This window comes from Semicossyphus pulcher, unplaced genomic scaffold (genome assembly GCF_022749685.1).
Source record: "Semicossyphus pulcher isolate SPU_LCO1_2020_fin unplaced genomic scaffold, fSemPul1.0.p SCAF_13, whole genome shotgun sequence".
Classification (NCBI taxonomy): domain Eukaryota; kingdom Metazoa; phylum Chordata; class Actinopteri; order Labriformes; family Labridae; genus Semicossyphus; species Semicossyphus pulcher.
The window spans coordinates 8,094,910-8,116,642 of NW_027211637.1; the positions used below are offsets into that span (position 1 = coordinate 8,094,910).

The 21,733-nt window shown below is 40.6% G+C and overlaps 2 protein-coding genes across 2 annotated transcripts in view; both read right to left on the reverse strand.

Moving 5' to 3' along the window:
• Positions 1–16,110, reverse strand: part of bcl2l1 (BCL2 like 1) — a 38,214-nt gene extending 22,104 nt beyond the window's left edge. The window contains exons 1-2 of the mRNA XM_069660138.1: positions 16,033–16,110; positions 10,976–11,728 (exon numbers count right to left, since the gene is read on the reverse strand). Of these exons, the coding sequence (XP_069516239.1) occupies positions 10,976–11,530 (555 nt within the window). The 5' untranslated portion in view covers positions 11,531–11,728; positions 16,033–16,110. The remainder of the gene's footprint in view (positions 1–10,975; positions 11,729–16,032) is intronic.
• Positions 16,111–18,150: 2,040 nt separating this feature from the next.
• arfgef2 (ADP-ribosylation factor guanine nucleotide-exchange factor 2 (brefeldin A-inhibited)) overlaps positions 18,151–21,733 on the reverse strand; it is a 31,917-nt gene continuing 28,334 nt past the window's right edge. The window contains exon 39 of the mRNA XM_069659683.1: positions 18,151–19,863. Within this exon, the coding sequence (XP_069515784.1) occupies positions 19,699–19,863 (165 nt within the window). The 3' untranslated portion in view covers positions 18,151–19,698. The remainder of the gene's footprint in view (positions 19,864–21,733) is intronic.

Genomic DNA, 21,733 nt, shown 5'->3' on the forward strand with positions numbered 1-21,733 from the left:
TTGCTCTACCAGCAAATACTTATTATAGTCGTATAAGTTATCAATTTATTGAGCGTTAAATTGGTCGACAATTGCTCGTTTCATGAGCTGAAATGACTTATTTCTCATTAAAATACACGTTATTCTCTCATCAATTAGTGATTCTTAATATATCCACTTGTGTGCTGTTGTGTGCAACTCTGGTTCTAATGTCCTTTGCACCAGTTTTTCTTATCTAAAATAGGGTAAAAGGCAGACGGATAATCAGCAGGAATGGTGCAGTCTAATTATGTCCAACATGAAGATGTAGCTGCCTCCAGCTACCTCACAACAACAGTGTGGCCAAATCCCTCACCTTAAAGGTAAACCACAGACTCTTTATATCGGCTTTCAGCATCACAACTAAGAATGAGAAAGGGGCCTTTCCATGAACTTTGGACTGGAATCCCATTCAAAGAGAACATGAGGCTGTAAGATAAAGTTACAAGGTTGATGTGAAGCAGCTCCTCACCAATCTGATCTCTCTTTAAGCCACGGCTTACCATCTATGTCCAATACAGCTGGCACAGCTTTGGGGTGACGCTATGATGTGGGGCAATTTCATTTGCAGCCCGTGTAGTTATCTGGCAGCATCAGCATCACCAGTGGTGGTGACCCTGCATCCAACTCTTGTTTGGAGGAGTGTCCATTCACCTCAACTGCTAGAACCCAGATGTCAACTTTTAAAACTCGGTAAAGGTGTTAAAGCTTAAAATCCTAAATAAAAGCAACCAGCTAGCCTCGCCACTGGGTTAAAAACTAACCTAACTAAGTTAGCTACAGCCAAGGCAGACAGAAACCTTAGACTACATCCTCCTCTGGAGAAAGCCACTGTCAGCCAAAGCTGTTGTTCTCTGTAATTGATGGAAGTAATGATATTTGAAATTGGCGCCAGAGCTGGGGAGAAAGTTGTACAAAGCAAGAGATGCTGGAGTGAAATACTACCGTTTTCCCTGCAGGTAATGGATCAGAGCGCTACAGAATCCGAAATACGACGAGAATATACTGGTGACTCGTCTTAAATATCTATATGAGACATGACATCGGAGGCGGGCATCCTAGATTGAGGAAGTGTAGTTTAACAAGCTCCTTGGCCTCTGCCAGGAGGTTTCCCAGGGCCCGTTGGAGAAGTGGATAGCATTCTCCAAAGGCACCAAGTGGAATTGCATTTTTTTTCTACCATAATGGCATTAGCTCCACATAATAGCATGATAGGACTGAGGTTAAAAATCGTGGAACTGGCCCTTCAATATCCCGACATTTGATAACTAAATAGTGGCTTGAAAAGTGAATCAAAAAGGAAATTTATGCAGACGCATGCGTACTTATGGTTTGTGAAAGGAGACATGTCCCTGATGTTCTTGTCATGGAGCTGGAGGCAACTGAACAATACAATCTGTTTGCTGCCATTTTCAAGCTGTGAGTCCGACACACACCATTGATAACCAACACACACACACTGACACACAGACAATCATGTCGGATCGCACAGATAAGGAAAACTAATGCATGAGCTGAACACATGCTCACAAAAACAATAGAGACGCATCCCTGGCTGAGCAGCTCGGCTACATTCATGAAAACATTCAGAGATCAATCTGCATAGAGCCGCCCACCACACAGAGGCGTTTATTGACAGCGCTTGAATAGTCCCCGCCATTGATCCAATGCCAAAAGGGTTTGCTGGATTCTATGTGTGTCACAAGTTAAAAAATGAGACAATGACAAAGTCGCTTTTAAATCACGACGTCCCTTTCAGAGATGGCTTTGTCTGCTGAGCGACGACACACCTGTGGGCACAACTAAAAAGCCAGTAAAGCAAATTCCTGTGTGTGTGTATGTGGCCACGGGTCCTTTGTTTGAGGAAGTCACATGACCAGTCTGACATGGCGCCGTCCCCCCCTCCCCTCTGCAGCGCACAACCATATAATAAATGCTCAAATGTATGAGACAACAACAGCCCACGCCACGTGTTTGATTACAAATAAACACACAAGCAGTTTATGGAAAGTTTGCTTGTTGAGCAAAACACTGTCCTTAAAAACGAAACCAAGGAAGCTGCAAAACACATGTCTCCTAATTAGCCACACATGAGCCATTAGCGATGAAGGAAAGAGGAGGAGGATGGGATGGGATGGGATGGAGGGAGTACAAGAGGGATGAAGGGAAAGATGAAGGGATGGTGGCAGCTGTGCAGGTGGGGGTGGAGGTTTGGGGATAGTGAGCTGAGATAAAGTAAGAGGGAATCAATAGCGCTGACAACAATGTTACAAGCATTGTGTGTTTTTGATAAACAAACCCACGAACATGGGTGAAGACACTGGAACAGGGGGACACAGGGTTAACAGGGAGATTAATGAGGCGTGTGGGAGCATGTCTGCTCTGTAATGTATTTAGCCACTATGGTCTGTAAGGTAGACAAGAGGTAGACGGATGTAGAGAAGACGGGAAAGGGATGAAGAGGCGGAGGGTAGGGAGAGGAAGAGCAGACAGGAGTGGAAATAAAGGAGCTCAAAAATGATTAATAGAGGAGGATGAGTGGGAGGAGTCAAAGATAGAAAAATAAGGGACAAATATCGATCTGTGGCGGGGGAGGAGTGCTCGTGGAAGGAGATGGCAGGAGAGACAGAGGGGGAGAGATATATAGAGGATGACGGGTGGGGGGTGAAGTGGTTGGGGATCTATCTGCCTATCCTATGTGCATGTTAATTACAGAGAGAGAGAGAGAGAGAAACGGAGAGAGAAAGAGAAAGTCAATAAGTCTGCCGATGACACAAAGGAAGCTCAGGTGTTTTCCTTGTCAAAACAATTCAGTGGAGTTTAATTACACCCTCAGAGTGCAACCCACTTTCCAATATAACAGGCCTAAAAATAACAAATATGTTTTTATGTAGCCTGTTTTTATTTAATCAAGAGTAAAGTTTTTAAAGATTTTCTTGGCCAAGGAAAAGCTTCAGACATAAAACACAAAATATAACAAAATCTAAACAAAAAATAAACAACAAATTCCAGAATAATGATTTAAATAAACATCAACACTCAAAGCATCCAAAGCCAGATGAGCTTTACAGCTAAGAAGAGGGAGCAGCGTACTTAAACACCCTTTTACCACAGGTTCAGTTTGTACTTTAGGGACTGTTAGTAGAGACAGTAACTTCCCATACTTTATATAAATATTATAAAGCTAAACATATTGTTACGATCATAATAATCAGATTAGCAAAACTACATAGTTATATAACTTAGTTATTGTTCACAACTCCAAAGAAAAGGCCAAGACGAAAAATATGTTAATCAATCTCTCAGTCCTCTCCGACTCTCCTACCCTGCATGTGGCTCTCTGCCAAAAGCCGATGTGTTCCGACTGCAGATGTAAATCTTTTGGTCATGAATATGTAGTAAAATTGTTTTAAAGGCTGTTTTTTTTTGTCAAAGTATTTATTGGGGGGACATTCAAACATGTTTGGTCATCTAGCTTTTGCAGCAGCAGGAAGATGTATGCTGGATTGAATCAGAATAACACAGAGGAACAAAAGATATCATATAGTATATGGTTTGCTGAAAATGTCATAACAACACGTTCTGTTTACAGCCCTAAGTGTCAGAGGTGATTTTAAAAAAAGGCGAAGACAAATAGGCAATATAGAAAGACTTGTGCTGGAGGACATTTTTCTTGTAGTTAACTTTTGCCTGACCTTACCGCGACTGCGGACAGCATAAAGCAGAACAACTGGGATAATGGCCTCTTTTCTCCCTTGTTTCTCCATTGAAACCCCCCCATCCCTCCACCCATCTCCAGCCAAGCTTCCCCAGACCGTAGCAGTGTGATTCCTCTAAATGAGTTTAGCTTTTATTAGTCTGTCAGAGAGAAAAAAAACAATGTTTCTCCCAGTAGCAGGTCGAGATATTATTCATCTATAATTGGTAATAACCCCGTACCCCCACCCCGAGGCGGCTCAATCTCCACTGAGTAATCACTGCCATCGCCTGCTCTGCTGGAAACAGCATTATTAGGTCGATGGCACTGTCTCTACCACTGCTGTCTGCCAAGGTTTATTATCCGACAATATATGGCTGTACTCCTACACTTCTTTTGAAACACCAGGCATGGAGGGGGAATCTGCTGCTATTAAATGTCTCAGCATCACGGACAGCGCAGGCTCCGAAATGAGCTCCAGTGGGATCATTAAGGTGAGACTTCCAACAGTTTTTATGACAGTGAGGTTTGCTTTGTTGTGCAAAACACGATTCACGTCTCAATATTTACTGCCATCTCAACTATTTCCCAACTCCAGAAAGACACTGGCTCACATTTTCTTAAGATTTACGTATTGAGAATCTACAGGAACAATTCAGACTGATTAAAATTCTGACAGAATCAGGGCTTCAACTTACAATTATTTTAACACTGTGTCTATGGTATTTTAGAAAATACTGACTCAGATTGAGCTAACTATTATATATGACAAAGAAAATCATCACATCTTCACATATGATATGCTTGAATTAGAGAATTTTGGCAAATTGACTGATAAATGACACCATCTGCTCATGGAATATATGCTTAACTGTCTCACATTTTACTTTCTGAATACAGTGCTATTTTCAAGTTATTTTCATCTCAAGCTCAGTCAACCACAAATACTGTGTAAAGTCCCAACTTATAGGGAAATACCCATGAAATACCCATGAGTTACTTAATCTCAAGATTAGAATCATAACATTGTTACCAGTTCTGGTCAGGAATTTTTTTATTTTTCCTGGGATTTATCAAAGGACTCTCTCCTGACAGAGACCTGGCTCTGTTTGGATCCTCGGAAGACTCCTCAATTCTCCCTTCACACATTCATACAGCTCTATTGATGGGCATGGTATTAGCAAAAAAACTTGAAGAAGACTGGAAGATACCTAAATCACCATGCGTCAGAAACTGGTTGCACGAACTGGCTTTAATTATTCATACGGAGAAATTGCGAAGTAATAATTTAAAATGTCAACATAAATGGGGACAATCTTGGGGCCCCTTTTTGCAACACTTGGATTAATTCTGATGGCATTTATATACTGATCGTCCCCTTTCTCTGTTTTGTTTTTGCATATTACCATTATGGACAGCTTGCATTTAACAATCAAATGTGGATGATATGTAATGATATGTATGCGTTTGTGTCCTTGACACATTGTTTAGACAAATTCCTGTTGTTTATTTGTACCCCTGCTCTCTTGGTCTAAGTATATGTGTGAGTGTGGTGCGAGTGCAGGTGTGTCTTAAAGTTGGATTATGGGTATTGATTTTTTTTTTGGTTTATATGTTGTGATCCAAAATAGGTCAATAAAAATAATATAAAAAAATACAATCTTAATATTGTTTTTAATAGCATGGACATATGCTATTCTTTTTAAGCACTGGCCACTTGGGCCATCAAGCCCCTAAATATGGTATGCAAAATAGCCTAAATGTAACACCAAATTAAAATCAAAATAAAAGGGCAACTTAACACAACTTAGAACAGCCTTCCCTAACTTTGTCAGTGAATAAATAAACACATCAACAGAGTAAAAATGTTTTTTTTGTTTTATGTATTGCAATAGAATACTCAAGTTCTTTGTTAATATATGGTGTCTTTTTAGTTCAGTCTGTATTTTTAGCACCCTACATGGTTCTGTCTCAGATCTTCCTCCTTCCTCCATCCCAGCATTGTGCCATTACAAACATTACATTGTGTCAACATCATCATGTCAGGTCAAAGTTGAGGGGTCAGGTCAGCTGTAGTAGTGTTAGCCGGAGGTAATCAATGGCGCAGAAAATATTCTATAACTCTGAAATGCCCAAAAGCATCCAAAGCAGCAACAGAGCTAATGGACACAATGTTCAGTTGCTGTACAAGTGTGTCTGCTCGGCTGCTTAGCTTTCTTCCCCCCACTTTCTTTGTCACTGCAGCAGTTCAAGAGTCAGAGCATCGTCCCTTGTTAACAGTAGCATGAGGGAAAAGGGATGTTTGTGGAAATGTAACCTTATGTTGGGAAACGGTTCGCAGTATAGGGATAAAACTTGCAACCGACGTATAATCTTTGGTGCCCACGGCATAAATTGTTGGTGCCATTTGCCAACTGGCCATAGTTATGTCGTACCCCTGCATTGATCATCCATTCACATTATGTTTCTGTGTCTTAATTTTCCATTTCCTGTTGTTTCTTTCCACTACTTTGTCTGTCACAATCCAACCAAACAGAAAATACCAAAAAACATGGGAAGCAACAATAGGATCACGAGACAACTAAGTGAAAGAAAGTGAGAGTGAAACAGAAAGTGACCTTGCTGCTGCTTAGAACAGACTAATATTTCATCAGCTAACACTAAGGGCACACCTGCCTCACAGCTTTTACTCAGGTTCCCACATCTGCCAACAGCTCTGTGCTTCATTCCTGTGAGGAAGTGTCAGGGGAGGGAAGGGAGGAAGAAAGGGGGAAATAAAAGACAGGAAGAAGAAAAATACAACACTGTCTTGTGTGGGTTTACTCAGAGGCTCTGGTACATTTCAGGGAATTTGAAGAGAAAAAAACAAAAAAGAAAGAGTAATGATACTGTGACAAAGATAGGGAAAGCAGAAGAGTGATGTAAAGAAATGATAAGACTCTTAACGGTAAACCATCTTCTGAGTTGTATATTTTAGTTTGCCACTTCATGTTGGGACTGCACCCGTGGTATGCATGTCAATTTATGAAAAAGGAGACACGCAGCAAACCGATGCTTTCACATGACTGGATCAACATCAGAATAAAAGTGAATTATATAAGCTTGTTAGAGAAGGAAGTGGCATCATGTGTTCTTGAGACAGTGTTTTCCAGCAGCAGGAGAAGTGAAACCCTAAGAGTGTATTGTTTCAACTTGCTGATCCATTCAACATTTCAGATGAATTCATTCACTTCTCCAAGTCTAGGTTACACTGACATGCAAGCCACTCCCCACAAGCCAGCAACTGCATGCTAACAGATGTCGTCCAATTTGTTGCCATGCAAACTGTCTTGTGTTGTGTTTAAAGGAAGCCTCTGTGTGGGTGCCTAGATAATTTTAACTACATGAGATCATGGAGATCAACCACACTTCACAGACGTGTTGATGACAGTGATGGTAAAAATATTTACTTGTGGTTAGGATGAGAAATTAGATTTATCATAAGTTCAACCTTTTCCGGTTCATCTTTTTTCCGCCTCAATGTGCCTCAAGTTTATGAAAAATGACTTAATTCATCTCTACAAGGTCTAATTCATCGTATTGTTTTTAATTGATTTTTGTTTTTTTGTATCTATTTTTGTGTGTGTATCACATTAATTTTAATGTTCTTAATTCTCTGTTTTTAATTGTGTAAAGCTCTTTGAATTGCTTTATGTATGAATGGTGATCTATAAATAAATTTGCCTTGCCTTACAAGCAGCAGAAGTATTTATGTTTTTTAGCAACACAGATCATATTCACGGAGCCTCTGACTTAAAGGTATAATAAGTAGGACTTTTCCTTGCATTTTGTCAACAACACATTCAAACTGGGCCCTTTCTCCTGGGCTCTTCGTCACCAGAAGCTCACGCTCACTCTCTTGTGCGAGAACATGCCAACCCCGCCGAGCTAACAGCGGAAAACTCTGCATCGCTCTTTCGCCATGTTCGCCGGTCTGAATGGTGCCCAGTTGCTAATTTGAACCACTCCCACACTCACCTATATGCTGTGTTTGGCTCAGGGAACCACAACAGCGCCCCTCCAGAAAATGTCCCATGCAAAGCAAAACAAGAGAATAGATGCAGAGAGAAGGGTCTCACAAGAGTCTGCACACACACTCACCAACACACACGTACAGAGGTCCATAAGTGATGATTTATATTATATTTGTAAAAGTCTATATCTTATTCTTCCTAAAAATACCACTTTTTATACCTTTAAGATGGACAACTAAAAAAAAAAACAATCATAAAAAATACCCCACAAAAAATGGACAATCATTGGCTTTTTTCTCTCATGTTTTTCTCTCGTGGAAACAAAATTGAATCTTTTCTGGCAATCATGATGTCTGGGAGGGCAGTTCAAAAGCTGTTAAGTTGTGATAAAACATGAACATGATAATGTAAGTAATATAATTATATTGCAAAGCACATCATGATGCTGGTGTAGATTTCCGTACTATCATTCAATTAAGAAACATGATGTTCATAAACGTCACTTTATTCTGGAGGGATACTGCAAACAGAAATAATGATGTTAACAACGTTGTGACGTGGGAACCTTTTTCAAGCTGAGATCTGGGAAGAAATTTGTGTTCAACTAAAAGAACATTGTGCATGTACAGTATACATTACATTTATGTATCTGACACTCTTATCAAAGAGACTTATAGTACGTGCTTTGGACCATGTGAATACAACCCACAATCATGTATTTGAGCAGCAACCAGTAGGCAGCCAGTGCTTCGAGCAGTCAATAAATGTGCGCACAATCTTTCACGGCAAGCCATTAGTATTGTAACAGAACACAAAACTATTTGTTTTGGACTGGATGATGGTATTGAATCATTGATTGGATTATTTTTCAGATCAGCAACAAAATATAGGTAAACAGTCTTTGCTTCAATTGGTACAATGTCCTCACATAAGGATTTCATCCCCCATCCTCTCCATTATAATTATTACTATTATATTTTACAGGAAAGCCAAAGTGCTCCAATACCTGCAATAAAGGTATAATGAGTAGGATTTGTCAGTTGCTGTTGGTAAACACAGCATTAGAAATAGGCTCCTCCTCCTCGGCTCAAAGAGCGAGAGGGAGAACAGTGGTGGTCGAGCAAGCTAAAGGCCGAATAAAGAGAGGGAGGGGAATTAAAGGGGATTACCAAAGTCATTAGGATTCATCCCCTGGGGAAAATGAATGTCTCTACAAAATTTAATGGAAATCAGTGTAGGAGTTGTTGATATATTTCAGTCTGAACCAAAGCACAGGATTGCCATCTATGTAATGACGTTATTACATGCTACAAATGCAGCGGCAAAATAAGGTGGTGGTGTGTGTTAATTCAACCAGATCTTAGGAGGCTGGTAAGGAAGATGCTTCAGTATTCCATCAACACAAGGGACAACTAATAGCAGTACGTTGCAAAGCTTTAACTTTTAGGATCGCATATCATATCCTGTCACCTGTTTCCATGACCTTATCCTCCCTATCCTCCTCCCCTCCATGTTATCTCCAGGTTTCTGTCCTACATTGCAGTAAATATATAAATTCTATATTTGTTAAAAAACAAACAAAACAACAACAAAGGCATTTTCTGCACATTGGGATTATCTATCTAATGCATGCTGTTCAGCACCTGGAATGTCAGTTTATAAAGGATTGACCTTTAACCTGGTGTTATTCAGTGCTGGAGCATTTATAAGCAGCCTCTCTGCCCCCACTCTCCGAATACCATCAACTTGCCGGCACAAAGGAAAGAGCTGACCTTAACTGTCTTAGAGGTGTTCACAAGATCATGTGCACACACACAAAAACACGCGCACACACACACACACACACACACACACACACACACACACACACACACACACACACACACACACACACACACACACACACACACACACACACACACACACACACACACACTAGGAGTGTCTGTACCAGGATGGCCCACTCTCCAGCTAACCCCAGAAAAAAACAGCTTTCATCTGCATGCAGCTGCCTTGGTGAAGAACACAACAGAAGAGAGGACAGGGCAGGGCAAGGAAAATGGACAGATAGTGGAAAAAGAGAAAAAAAAACAAAAGCACAGAGCCAATCAACTGGCCAGAGTAAAACAAAGGGTTATCTGTAGAAGCCCCGTGATGAGAGATCTTCGATCTCCAGAGAGAGCTACAAAGCCCTGATGCAGCCTGTTAAGCTCCCGCTTCGATTCAGCTTCATGCTGCTGATCAATTAGAGAACAGCTGAACCAGCTGCTGACCACACATTCTGTTTTTACTGTTTTGAAGCAGAAACCTGTTATTATACCATAGGTTAGTGCCAACCCCACCTATGTTCCATTTCATAATCTGATGGAGGCTGATGTCAGTTGAAATGTCAGCATGCTTATCTGGGTCCATCTGCATAAACTAACATGTATGGTAGAATACAATCTATGCTCTGCATTTTCTCTATCTAGTATCGTTTTTCGGTAAGACCTCTGTCAGATGGAACCACAGCTGACTAACACGCACAGGAGGCAAAAAACATACAAACACACTTCTGCAAATCTGGTCTATATCACCAACAGCCATTAGCATCTATATAAATGTTCCAGACCTAGTTTGAAAGACAAGGATAGGATATAACCTAATTTTCCAACTGACTGCTGTTCTCCAGTGTTGGCACAAACTCTGGTGTGTAGAAAAAAGGTCAACGTGGAAATCTTCCATAAGGGTAACCTCCACTTACCTTCCCATAGAGTTGAAGCCAGCAATGTTGAAGGGCATGAATGTGTCTATACAAACAAACACCATCATACCACAAACACATATTTCTGTGTGTGTTGTAGAACCAGATTGATATCTATTAACAGGTGAAATGGGCCTATCACAGATAAACATATATTGGTATATATTTTTTTTTATGTTATTGACAGATATGTTTTTTTTTAATGTAATATATAACGAGAATACATGAGATATAATACTATGAGAATACTTGCTTCATCATGTTGTTCAGCTAACAGAGCCTTCCAACTCCATAGTTTGTATATAGTATCAGCTCTGTCTGCAGATCAATGCACTATCCACATAGCAAAGCTCATTCACATTTACTATATCGACCACCATATTGGTAAAAGGTGATTTTCTATAAAATCTGTATCAGTCTCACAAACCCCATAATGGCATAGCTCTACTATGTTGTTTTGTGTGTGTGTGTGTGTGTGTGTGTGTGTGTGTGAGAGAGACTTACCCATCCTCCTTGGCTCTCGATCCATGGTTGAATTTGGTTGTCCAGGTAGACAGTCATCCACTCTATGATCCTGCCCACTAGTGGACTCATCTCCTTTTCCACGCACTCGACACACAGCGCCCCGCCGAAAGCAAAAAGCCCTACGATGCGGCCCCAGTTGACTCCGTCCCGGAACACTTCGTCCATCACGTTCTCAAAGCTCTGGTAGGCCGTGGCTGGCGTGATGTGCAGCTGGTTGTGCAGATCACTGAAGGCGCGAGCATATCGCAGCTCAAACTCGTTTGCTGAGTCCCGGAGAGCCTCCTTCACCGCGTCCAGATTTGTTGTAACCGGCAACCGTTGTTGTCGCAGCGGGGAAGCAGGAGGAGTCCCAGGACTCATGCCATTAAATGTCCCGTTGGTGTTCGTCGCTACCTGCTGTTCCTCACCTGCCCCTGCCCCCGCCCCATCAGTCCTGTTCGGAGGTTCTGACAGTCCCATGTGGTTGAGCGGATAGTTTCGCTGAGAGAGTTTATAGTTTATGTAGAAAACCACCAGTTCTCTGTTTTGAGACATTTTGTGTTTAAATTAGCTTCTTCACTTCGCTCCGCTGTCTCTGCTCCTTGCTTGGTCGAGCCTCGCTGTGTTAGAGTGAACACACACTGTGCCAGGCGTTCTCCCTGCGCTTCCTCCGTTCAGATCCTCATGGTCAGCTGATATCCAGAGGACACTTGGGGGGTGAACCTACACAAGGCTGACAAATCAGCTCAGGCCCTGTAGAGAGACAATAAAAGGTCAAGGTCTGGATAGCCAATAAGCATGCTGTGATTTTATACAGTATGTGTGTTAGAGGAAAGAGGAGCGTGCAGGGATGTAGACTTTCAAATTAAATCTGGACAGGTAGGGTCAAAGGGCATCTCTCTAATTGGACTGTTACACATCGAGCAGATGGCAATGGTATTAATGAGATGATAGTAGAGCGAATGTGTGCGTATATGTGTGTGGCTGTGTGAGTGGACAAGAGACAGTGAAAGGGACAAAGGGAGGGGTGGTGTGAGGAAGGTGAGGCTTAGGTAAGGAGAGATCAGAGGGACAGTCTGGCTTGAAGATCCATGCAGACAGTCACCATCTCCTAATCAATGACCTCTGATCTTCAGTCTGAGCTTTCAGGCACCATGTTTGTCGCCGCTGCAGCCTGTCCCTGTACTTACACACTCATCTGCATATTGTCACACATAAGCGTGCCCTTGAATTACCATAGAAAACGGACTTTCCATGGTGGACCAGGCTGACACTACGCTGCTTTGGTATTAGGTGTGAAAACATGACTAACTGTTAGTGGATGTCAGCTGCCACTGTTAGCCTTGCAAACTACATGTTTTTTTCATTCCCTAACTGTAGTATAGGTTCTTGTGTAACATTTGGATGACTGAATAAAGAAATCCAGTAAACTTTAACTATTTTCGATGCAATGTTACTCAATTGTCAGTGTACCTATTGCAGTGCACTCTTGATGAACTCAAAGTCAGAAACCCTGCTAGCAAACAAATCGTAAGATATCTTGAGTAATTCAGTGGTTTTGCAGTGATGGACGAAACAAAAATTTTAGTCTTGTGTTGGCCGTGACACACAGGGTTTAACCATTAATCACGCTCTGGTTATGCAGATTGAACAAGAGATTGCTACCTTTTTTAAACACAGTTTGTGTGTGGAAGTAAGAACACCCTTATTGCTAATGTGATTTAATTGAAATCATTGTTTATCTAATAATGTTCAAAAATAAAAGCATGACAAAGTATGTAGCTGCTGAAAAACATTAGTCGTACGATGGTAAAAGAGAAAAGTATCCATAAAAACATTCATGTTAAAGCTGCAATATCTAAGTAATTCATTTGTTCAGTAATACAGAAAATTAAATAAGCAATTATGTCAATAAAGGATATATTATATCTGTAATTTTTTAAGGACAAATGACAAATATTATCTGGTTATTGACTTTGGAACTGTGGGTGAATTAAAGCCACTGTGAGGAACTTTTGGTTTGTGTTGATTTTGGTGCCCCCTGTGGACAAAGCCGTACCTCTGATCTGTTTGCTGATTTTGTCCTGTACATGTTTCGATGGTGGTTTTAAACAAAGAAAATCTTATCCTGCAGTCATATGTTTAACTCACTTAAAATTTTTGCCCTGGAAAATGTAAACAGAGGCAGCATGCAGTTAATCAGCTTGTCACACCTACCCCCCGCCAACGGTTTCAGGCATGAAAAATAACTATAAAGAAATAATCAATCTTGTCACCGATGGTCTCGTTTGCTTTTGTAGGTCATATAGAGTAATCAGAATTCATTTCAGTCTGTTTCATAATCAGCAAAAGCCTCTTCACGGGAGCTTTAAATAAACTTCTGTCTCCTTGGGGTGAAGAAAACTGGGCTCTGACATTTTTTCACAAAACAATAAATTGAGAAAAAATCTGTAGATTAATTATTAAAATAATAAAATATTAAAATAATCTATGTAGTCAACCCCCAAAAATTAAGATCGATAAATTCTTTGTTGCAAATCTTATCTTTGTAACTTCAGAGCACAATTGATGGGACACCCTTCATAGTCTCAAGCACTGACGGTATAGTTTTGTTCTTTTTTCCCCCAGAAAAAGCATTTCCATCCCTTTCTAAGGAGAGGAAAGGATTTTTAAAAAAGCATACATGTATTATTAGTAGTTCTATATGCAATCCCCTCTGCCTTCAGACACTCTATTAAATATTCTGGCATTTAGCCTAGCGAGATGGTTAATTTAGTTAAACAATAATCAATAGTATAATCAACGACCAGCTCATGCGCTGATCTAACCTTTGGCTAATGATCATTATAAGAGAAACAACTATTTTTCATAGAAAACATTATTACACATCAGATTAACATTAGTATGATGATGTACAGTAAAAAATGACTTCATTAAATTTTTATGTCAATATCAGCGAGTTAATTGGGTTTAAATGGACCCACATCCCTGAAACAAAAGAAAATCTGAGCGAGCAGCCGCCGGACAAAGCCTGTCCCTCATCTTCTCCTGCCAATCAGAATCTTTTGACATTAACTGGAGTATGCATACACACTAAAAGATGTGGGAGGAACATAATCTGCTGATGATCCCAGAGTGTCTGCTGATTATCATGTGACTTTTCCCACAACAATATTGACATTTAAGCTGATAACTGGTTGGAACTTATAATGATTTTGTGAGGCAGAGGGAAGGGGGACTCCATGCAAATAGGGACATTACATAATACATACTGTAACTACCCTATGTAACAGCACAATAGAAGCCCGATAGAGTCTCTACTGGCTCATGGCCAAACAGGCAAAGTGCTTCAATCTCATTAAGACCAGAAACTTCTTACAAACATAAGTTGGGCAGACTAATTTGACCATAATTCTGAGTCAGAAACAGTAACGGGATGTAACAACAGATAAAGCCCCACAAGGAAGCAGTGTTTACAATGGCAGCATGGTCCCAAGCTACCAGCACGTGGCTCGCGTTTTAACAGCCACGCTCTGGTGTAAACACCACACAGCTCCTATAGGAATATCAACGAGTCGCAACGAAATGTAGCACCTGAACGCAACATCTATGAAGCCATTCGCTCAAATATTAACTCATATAAAGCAAACTGAAGTCTGAGCAAGTTACTGTCCAAATTCCAGCGTAATAAACATGGACAGATAAAACAACCAGGTTGGGTTAGAGATACTGTACTGCCTCTGTAGGCTGCGTGTGCTGGCTGTGTGAGCCCCATCTGTTTCCATGTACATCTCCAGATAAAAAAATGTATTTACAGTTACATTTTGATCTCTGATATAAAGACTGTGTAATATAAAAGGCTTCCATCCGCGTCTTACCAGCAGTGTTGGATAAAAGGGAGATATTCTCGCTTCGTTCACCGTGTCCCTCCGTGAAAATGTCCCGAATCTGTCAGTCAGTGTTGTTGTCTGTTTGTCGCTATGTCAGTAGATTGGCTGTCAAAATGAAAGAATGTAAAAAAGCTACTTTACGTGCGGGAGTGTGTACCTTTGCTTGTCCCCTCCTACATCTCCCCCCTCTTTGCATGCCCAACCCTCCTCTATTACGTAACACGCTGCCTTCAGAGATATCTGAATATCTGGATCACGATCACATCGAGAATCCTCGGTTATACCCATGACTGCACGTATGATAAAACACAATCTAGTGATATAATCTGAGACGAAATTATGCCCTTTCTGATCCCAAAATCCACCCTTACGAACATGTACAGAAACCGTTGTGAAAATGTTCCACTCCAAGTACATAAGTGTAGCATACCCTGTAAATATGTGTCACTCTTTGTTAACAGCGCTTACATTGACTCAAATATAAAGGACAAGGCTTATACAGTTTTCTTCTCCAGTCTGTGAAAATATTCATCAAGAGTAATGGTATTTCCAATCAAAAGCACACGTCACAATTAAAATTTCCTACCGGATGAACGGGCTAAGAATGAGCCAGTGAAGGCAGCACAGGCCAGTCCCCTCTCCTGTCATAAACACCAGGCTAAGACCTTTAATCACTACGCAAAAAAATGCCGTTTCGCGACACCACCCTCTTTTAGACTTTACCACAGTCATAACGAGCATTACAAAACCAATTCTTGGGCAAAGCAGTAAAGACAGACACAGAACCTTCTATACAAACGTTTTTCTAATCAGATACTGGATATGTAGGCTACCGAAGATGGCTGTCACTGTCATATGCAGAGTCTTGGAGCAGTCGCATATTCGCAAACTGCATCTATAAAAAGCTGTTTTAAACATGGTGAGATCATTCACTGCAGTTTGCACGTACATGTTGAATAGAACAGAATGAAATGTGAAGGGGGAAGGGAGCAGGAAACAAAATGATGGCTTCGCATTCTTCCAAATCTGTCGACCTCCTTCCTCTAAGAAGCTTGTTTTAGAAGAGAGGGAAATCCACCCTCTCTACAATCCCTTGTCTCATCATTTCGTCAACACAGCTACTACAGTGATTAGTATAACATCGAAAGATCAACCAGAAATTCTTACTTGTAGGGAGGTCTCCATAAAATCATGTCTGGTGGCTCTTAATCCAGACCCCGGCAGGAATGATCCTATCCGTTCTGTCCTAGCCTATGTGGCTAACGCCGACAGATCTCACCCAAACAGTCAGCTACTGGCTAGCTGAGATCCGCCCACAGCTACGTTCACTACGTAACTTCACCATGCCAGCCAGACAGATAGATGACAGCTTCATTCAGCGGAAAGAGTCTGCAACAAATGCATTGAATCTTCCTAACGGAGAGTATTATTTGCGAGTCACTCCCAAACTTTAAATGAGAGCAACCTGTGACGGTTAGCAATAATGAATTCTTACCTAGCGTTAGCCGCACCTAGCTTATGGTAGCGCTAACTGGCTAACAGTGAACCAGTGTACCGTGTGTTTTACAGTCTATAGTTGGGGCCTTGCGTCTGACCCTCACATGAATTACGTGAATTGATAGTTATGGGCAACTCTCACATTGTTTGTCTATTTAGTTACTCTTATGGCTTAATAACAGGGCTCCATGTAGCAGCTGTTAGGCAGCGACTGTACTTGCCAGGACAAAGGACGTGAGAAGTCTCCATGGTAACCTTTGTTACCCCAAAATGTAGAGAGTACTCCAGTATGCGGCCCGCGGAAAGGCGGGGTTGGACATGTAACCCCGCCCACTTTCCCCCCAACGTCATGGCGTTGGCTTCATATCATAGGAAAAGTGGGAGCGTGCTGCGTTTACATATATAATACATATACATTTATCTTGCGGCATTCACGACTTCTGCAAACTAGGATTTAGTCATAGCATAGATTTTCGAGGTCTGCATTTCAGCTAGAAACAGTTGTTTAGCAGTAACAGGATAGAAAATGTTCTTGTTCATGCATCTTTAAATTCATAAACTTGTGCAATAGAAGTTCTTACTACGTAATAACTGTCAATACTACTGTCAGTTTAACTGCCACCATTACTTCCTGCCTACTTCTGTAAATAACTATTGTAATATTATTTTTCTCTCAGGCTCTGTCTCATTTGCATTATCCCATACACTTTATATTTTATAGTTTCACTATTTGAGTTATTTTTTGTATTTCTGTAATTTGTACCGTATTTTTTGAGCTATCTGGCACTATACTTTCCTTTGGGATCTTATCTTATTCACAGATGTTGTCATGTAGTAAAATTCATGGAAGTTCTGGAACTATGTAAGATAAAACATATTCTGATGAAATTGTATTTTTCAATCCAATTAGTGTGAAAGCATATACTGTTACAAAATTAGCTATACAGCTGAAGTTTTTCACATAGTACATTGAAACAGTGAGGGCATGGCTGGATGCCAAAACTCCCAGATCTTTTGCACTCCAGGCAGGCTACCAATTTTAGCACAGTGCCATCCTGTGGACATCTTTATACAATATTAAAAGTCTCTAAATATCTTTTCCACACTTAAAACAATCAGTTAAAGAAACTACAAAATTAAATTAAAGCCATCTATAAGTTAACACGTAGGGCTTAACTGGCTTTCTGGCACACTAACAAATCAGATTTTGGTTGTGTGATAGCAGAAAAAGCGCGTCATCACTGCTGAGAGTTGCTTGTGTGCACTACCAATTAGGTAGCGACGTGTATTTCAGCGATCAATGACACAGTCCAGAAGATGTGTTGATCTGTTGCAGAATATTTCAAGATTTCTTTCGTCTATGGCAAACACACCACAGACTCTGAATTTATGAGTGTGTTCATGTGTAAAAATCAATCACAGTCAACTTTTCTGGACTCTGATGTCTTGCCAAGTAGGTGAATAAATTAGCGGTTACATTTAATTAGATACATTGATTTTTTTTAGCCCCTCAGAACAAGTCATGGTAAAGGTTACACATGAACAAAACATCAGAGGCCAAATACACAGATATATAATTCATTCATTCCAAATTAACCCAATGAATTTGAGAACTATATTTAGGAATATAGGTCCTGATTACTAATATATAAGTATAAGGATTTAGAGACATTAAATTAAAAAAAAAAAGTTAATCACATAAATAGCTAGACTAGCCATATACTTAGACTGAAAACAATGTAATGACAATGCACATATTATGGCAAAGACTGCTGTTAGAACCAGGAAAACAAAGTGAAGGCATAAGGGGACTGTTATCTGACTGTCGTAATAAAAGCACAGCAGATTTTTAAACTTCAATATTAATGTTATTAGTACCAGCTGTGTTTACCATCACTTTAAAACTGAATCAATAGTCACCGTAATGGATCAGAATTAAGGTTTATTGACACTTCACCAAATGCTCGGAAGATTACATCACAATATTATGTATAGAACCGTATAGCATATATTTAGGTATCTTACATTGAAAACTTTACAGTCTGCATTTTGTCATATATATATATATTTATATATATATTTATATATTCCCCAGCTTGAGGGAAGAAAAGTAGACATCCATAGTTGCGGGGGAAGGAATGCTTCTCAAAAAATATTTAAATGCACTGTAAATAATTACATACATCCTTCTTTTTAAAAAATGCATGGAACAAACTGTGGAGGATCCAGGATGCAGAGATTCCAGTCTCTCTGTAAAAGCAACTTTTGGTTTCACTTCGTTCCTGAACCCTTCTGTTGCTGAACTCTACTGCTGAATGTGAACACTGATGGCGATTCCACCCATTCTGAGCAGGTCTGTACACTGGGCGGTGCTAATACATAATGTGCAAAAGAGTGTGGAAATCAAACAACCATATCACATTTCTGGGCCAATTGATGAATTAGTGGGAATTTTATGAGCCAGCTGCAATTCTTAAGCCAAGAGGAGTTGACTCCGTGTAAAGTCCTTCAGTGTAAGGCTTAGTGGGTCAACACACAAAGGAATGCATGACAGAAAGAAGCAGCCAGTCTTTTCATTGTAAACCTGAAAAAAGACTTCACACACAAAGCTGCAGTAGATCTTTGATCAAATAACAAAGACATAAAAGAGAACAATAAAGTTGCTTTGCTTTGGGATGGGCACTGAAACATAAAGGTTCAGATATTACAATATGTTTTGATTAGATCAACAAACTCACACCGACACTGCAGCGACACTGATGGTGTCCTCGTTTTCTAACAGGCACAAGTGGCCAAAAGAGATTTTCTCAAAGGGCAAATGTGAAGTTCACCAAATTCATTAATATTCTTCATTTGCATTAAGCATCAAGATATACTCTTTTTTGTATTTAAAAAAACAAACAAGAAAACCAAACCAACAAAATTACAGGTACATGGTTCGCAACAATATCAATAAATTAATTGTTTACAGTTCTTTTCTAGTGATTTCAGTTTGAGATGAGAGTCAGGGGGGACGATGAATGACTACAGTCAGCAGAGAGTGCTGGTCACAGTGCTGTTCATCCCAGAGGGAAAGAAGGGAGGAAGGACAGGGTGAAGACTTCTCTACAAGCTGAGCGCAGTAGAAAAGCTGAACACTTTCACGAGTCCTGAACGGAGACAAAAAAAAGCTACAGTCCTTGTTATCTTCCTCCTCACATTTCACCTTCTCTGTAATCTGTTCCAGTCCAGAAAAGGGGGAAAGTCTCAAATGAGTCCACTTTTCATCCACTCATCAATGTCCGCTTTCATGTCAATTTCTCCATCCGTTCTCACCTGACCCTGCACCCACCCGTTTTAGGATGCAGGAGTCAGGACATGTGCCCCCTCTGGAGCAGCGATGTGGAAGACTGAGCCGATCCGCAGGAAGAAGCGCCTGAGGATGGCCCGCAGCTCTGGGATCAGGTCAAACTGCATCATTTCACACAGGTGGGGATAGTAGCAGGACGCATGAGGCTTGAACTGGAAAAGAAGAAAGTGAAAACTCAATAAGACGTGCCTGTGCAAACCATTCAAGTTTTACTTTACATCCATCAGTAATTCATAAAGAATAACCGTGTAAAGTGACAGGTACAGGGGATATATCTGTATACTGAAAATATTTGAAAGAATACATACTTTAAAAACACAAAAATGGCATTAGTAGCCTACATTTAAAAGGGGAAGTCAAACCACAATCATTTACAGTAGGGACACAATACCAGAGATCGTCTTTCTGTGTTTCTCTGCAGAGCAAGTGATTGTCAGTAGACATTTCATGCGAGAGCAAAAGGAACAGGTACGTGAGAGAGAGGGGAGATTGTCCACTAATCAATCGCAGATGGCATTGTTTACTCAGAAGGACAAAAAAATAAAAATAGATCAGATGTAATAAAATTCCCGACAGGCATTTGGACCATGAGGATATTAGTGCCAAGTATGAAGATACGCCCTTCTGGCGTTCCTGAGATATCAAGAAAGGGATGGGAATAACGGCCAGAAGAGTTTTCCCAGGACTTTATAGCCCCTTTCATACATGCACTCATGACATTTTCCTGAAAATTTCAGGACTGCTTGAATCTTCTAGAGCCAGACATTTTCTAGAGTTACCCTATCACATATGGCCATCACAGCGGAAGATTTTACCCTGTCGGACGAGGAGGGGGCAAGTCTATTTGGCGACTAATTCTATCATGTTTCTTTTTTTATCTGTCAAAAAGATCTTCATCCATGACGTTTAACTTACTGGACACTCGGCCCTCGCATTCCGTCTCTCCCATACCTGGAGCAGCGTCTCCACATGTTATGTTTTAAGAGTTTTTAAGTGCAGCTGTGTAGTGTTGGTCTCATTAGTCTGTTTTGATCGTGTTGACATGTAACGATGAGCCTCCTTCCCGCGCGTCTCAACCGCTGTAAGATCGCGGGGAAAAAATCCAAATCACAAGTCATGTTTTTTGGGCGACTTTGTAAAATGTGCAGCTTATGATGAATGTAAAAGAGCAGACACATAGGTACAGAGATACAGAGAGAGCTGCTGTGTGCAGGTACAGCAGGTGAAGGTGTGTGGGGAGAAATAACTGAAGAGAAGCAGAAGTGCAGTGCGTGTGTGAAAGGGGCCTATGATGTCACAGTGAAGTTGACCTTTGACCTTTTGGGTTTCTCTTAGTTTGTAAACCTACTAGACAGTTGTGAGGGGTTTGGCTTAAAACATTTTTTGTCACTTTGATCGCTAAACTCCAAAATCTAATCAGTTCTTCTTTCACTCGGTTTACACATTTGTGCAAAATTTGAAGACATTTCCTACAGCCTTTCTGAGATATTCCATTCAGAAAAAATGGGAGGGCCATACATAACACAGTGTCTCTGTTGTGGAGGCATAAAAATGTCAATGAGCACAACGATTCAACTAAGTGACACACTGTACCTACTTAATCCCTGCTCACACAATATTTGCCAAAGGTGTATTTGGAAATACTGGAAATATACTCGGAAAAGGAAGGGCGGTTGCTCTGGGGGTGTGTGGGTGCTTTTGGAAGGCTGAAGAGTTCACAGCAGGGAGTTAAATTACAATGTCTGAAGGCCATTTTTGTCCCTACTGATGTATGTTTATGCTGTTTAAAAGGGCAATTTCACTGAATAATGAAATTGCATTCTTTTGAAGCACCAGGATTTGTTTTAATAACTTTCCTGAAATTCAAAGCAGGCCTTGCACAAAAGAATGCTGCCAGCCAGTCCACATTAACAACACTGTTGTAATTTTTGTTGATGTAATAGTTTGTGTGGTGTTTTCTTGTAAGGCTAGCTACAGGGCGCCCACATTTCCTACTGCTTCAGGCTGCATGCTGGTTTGTTT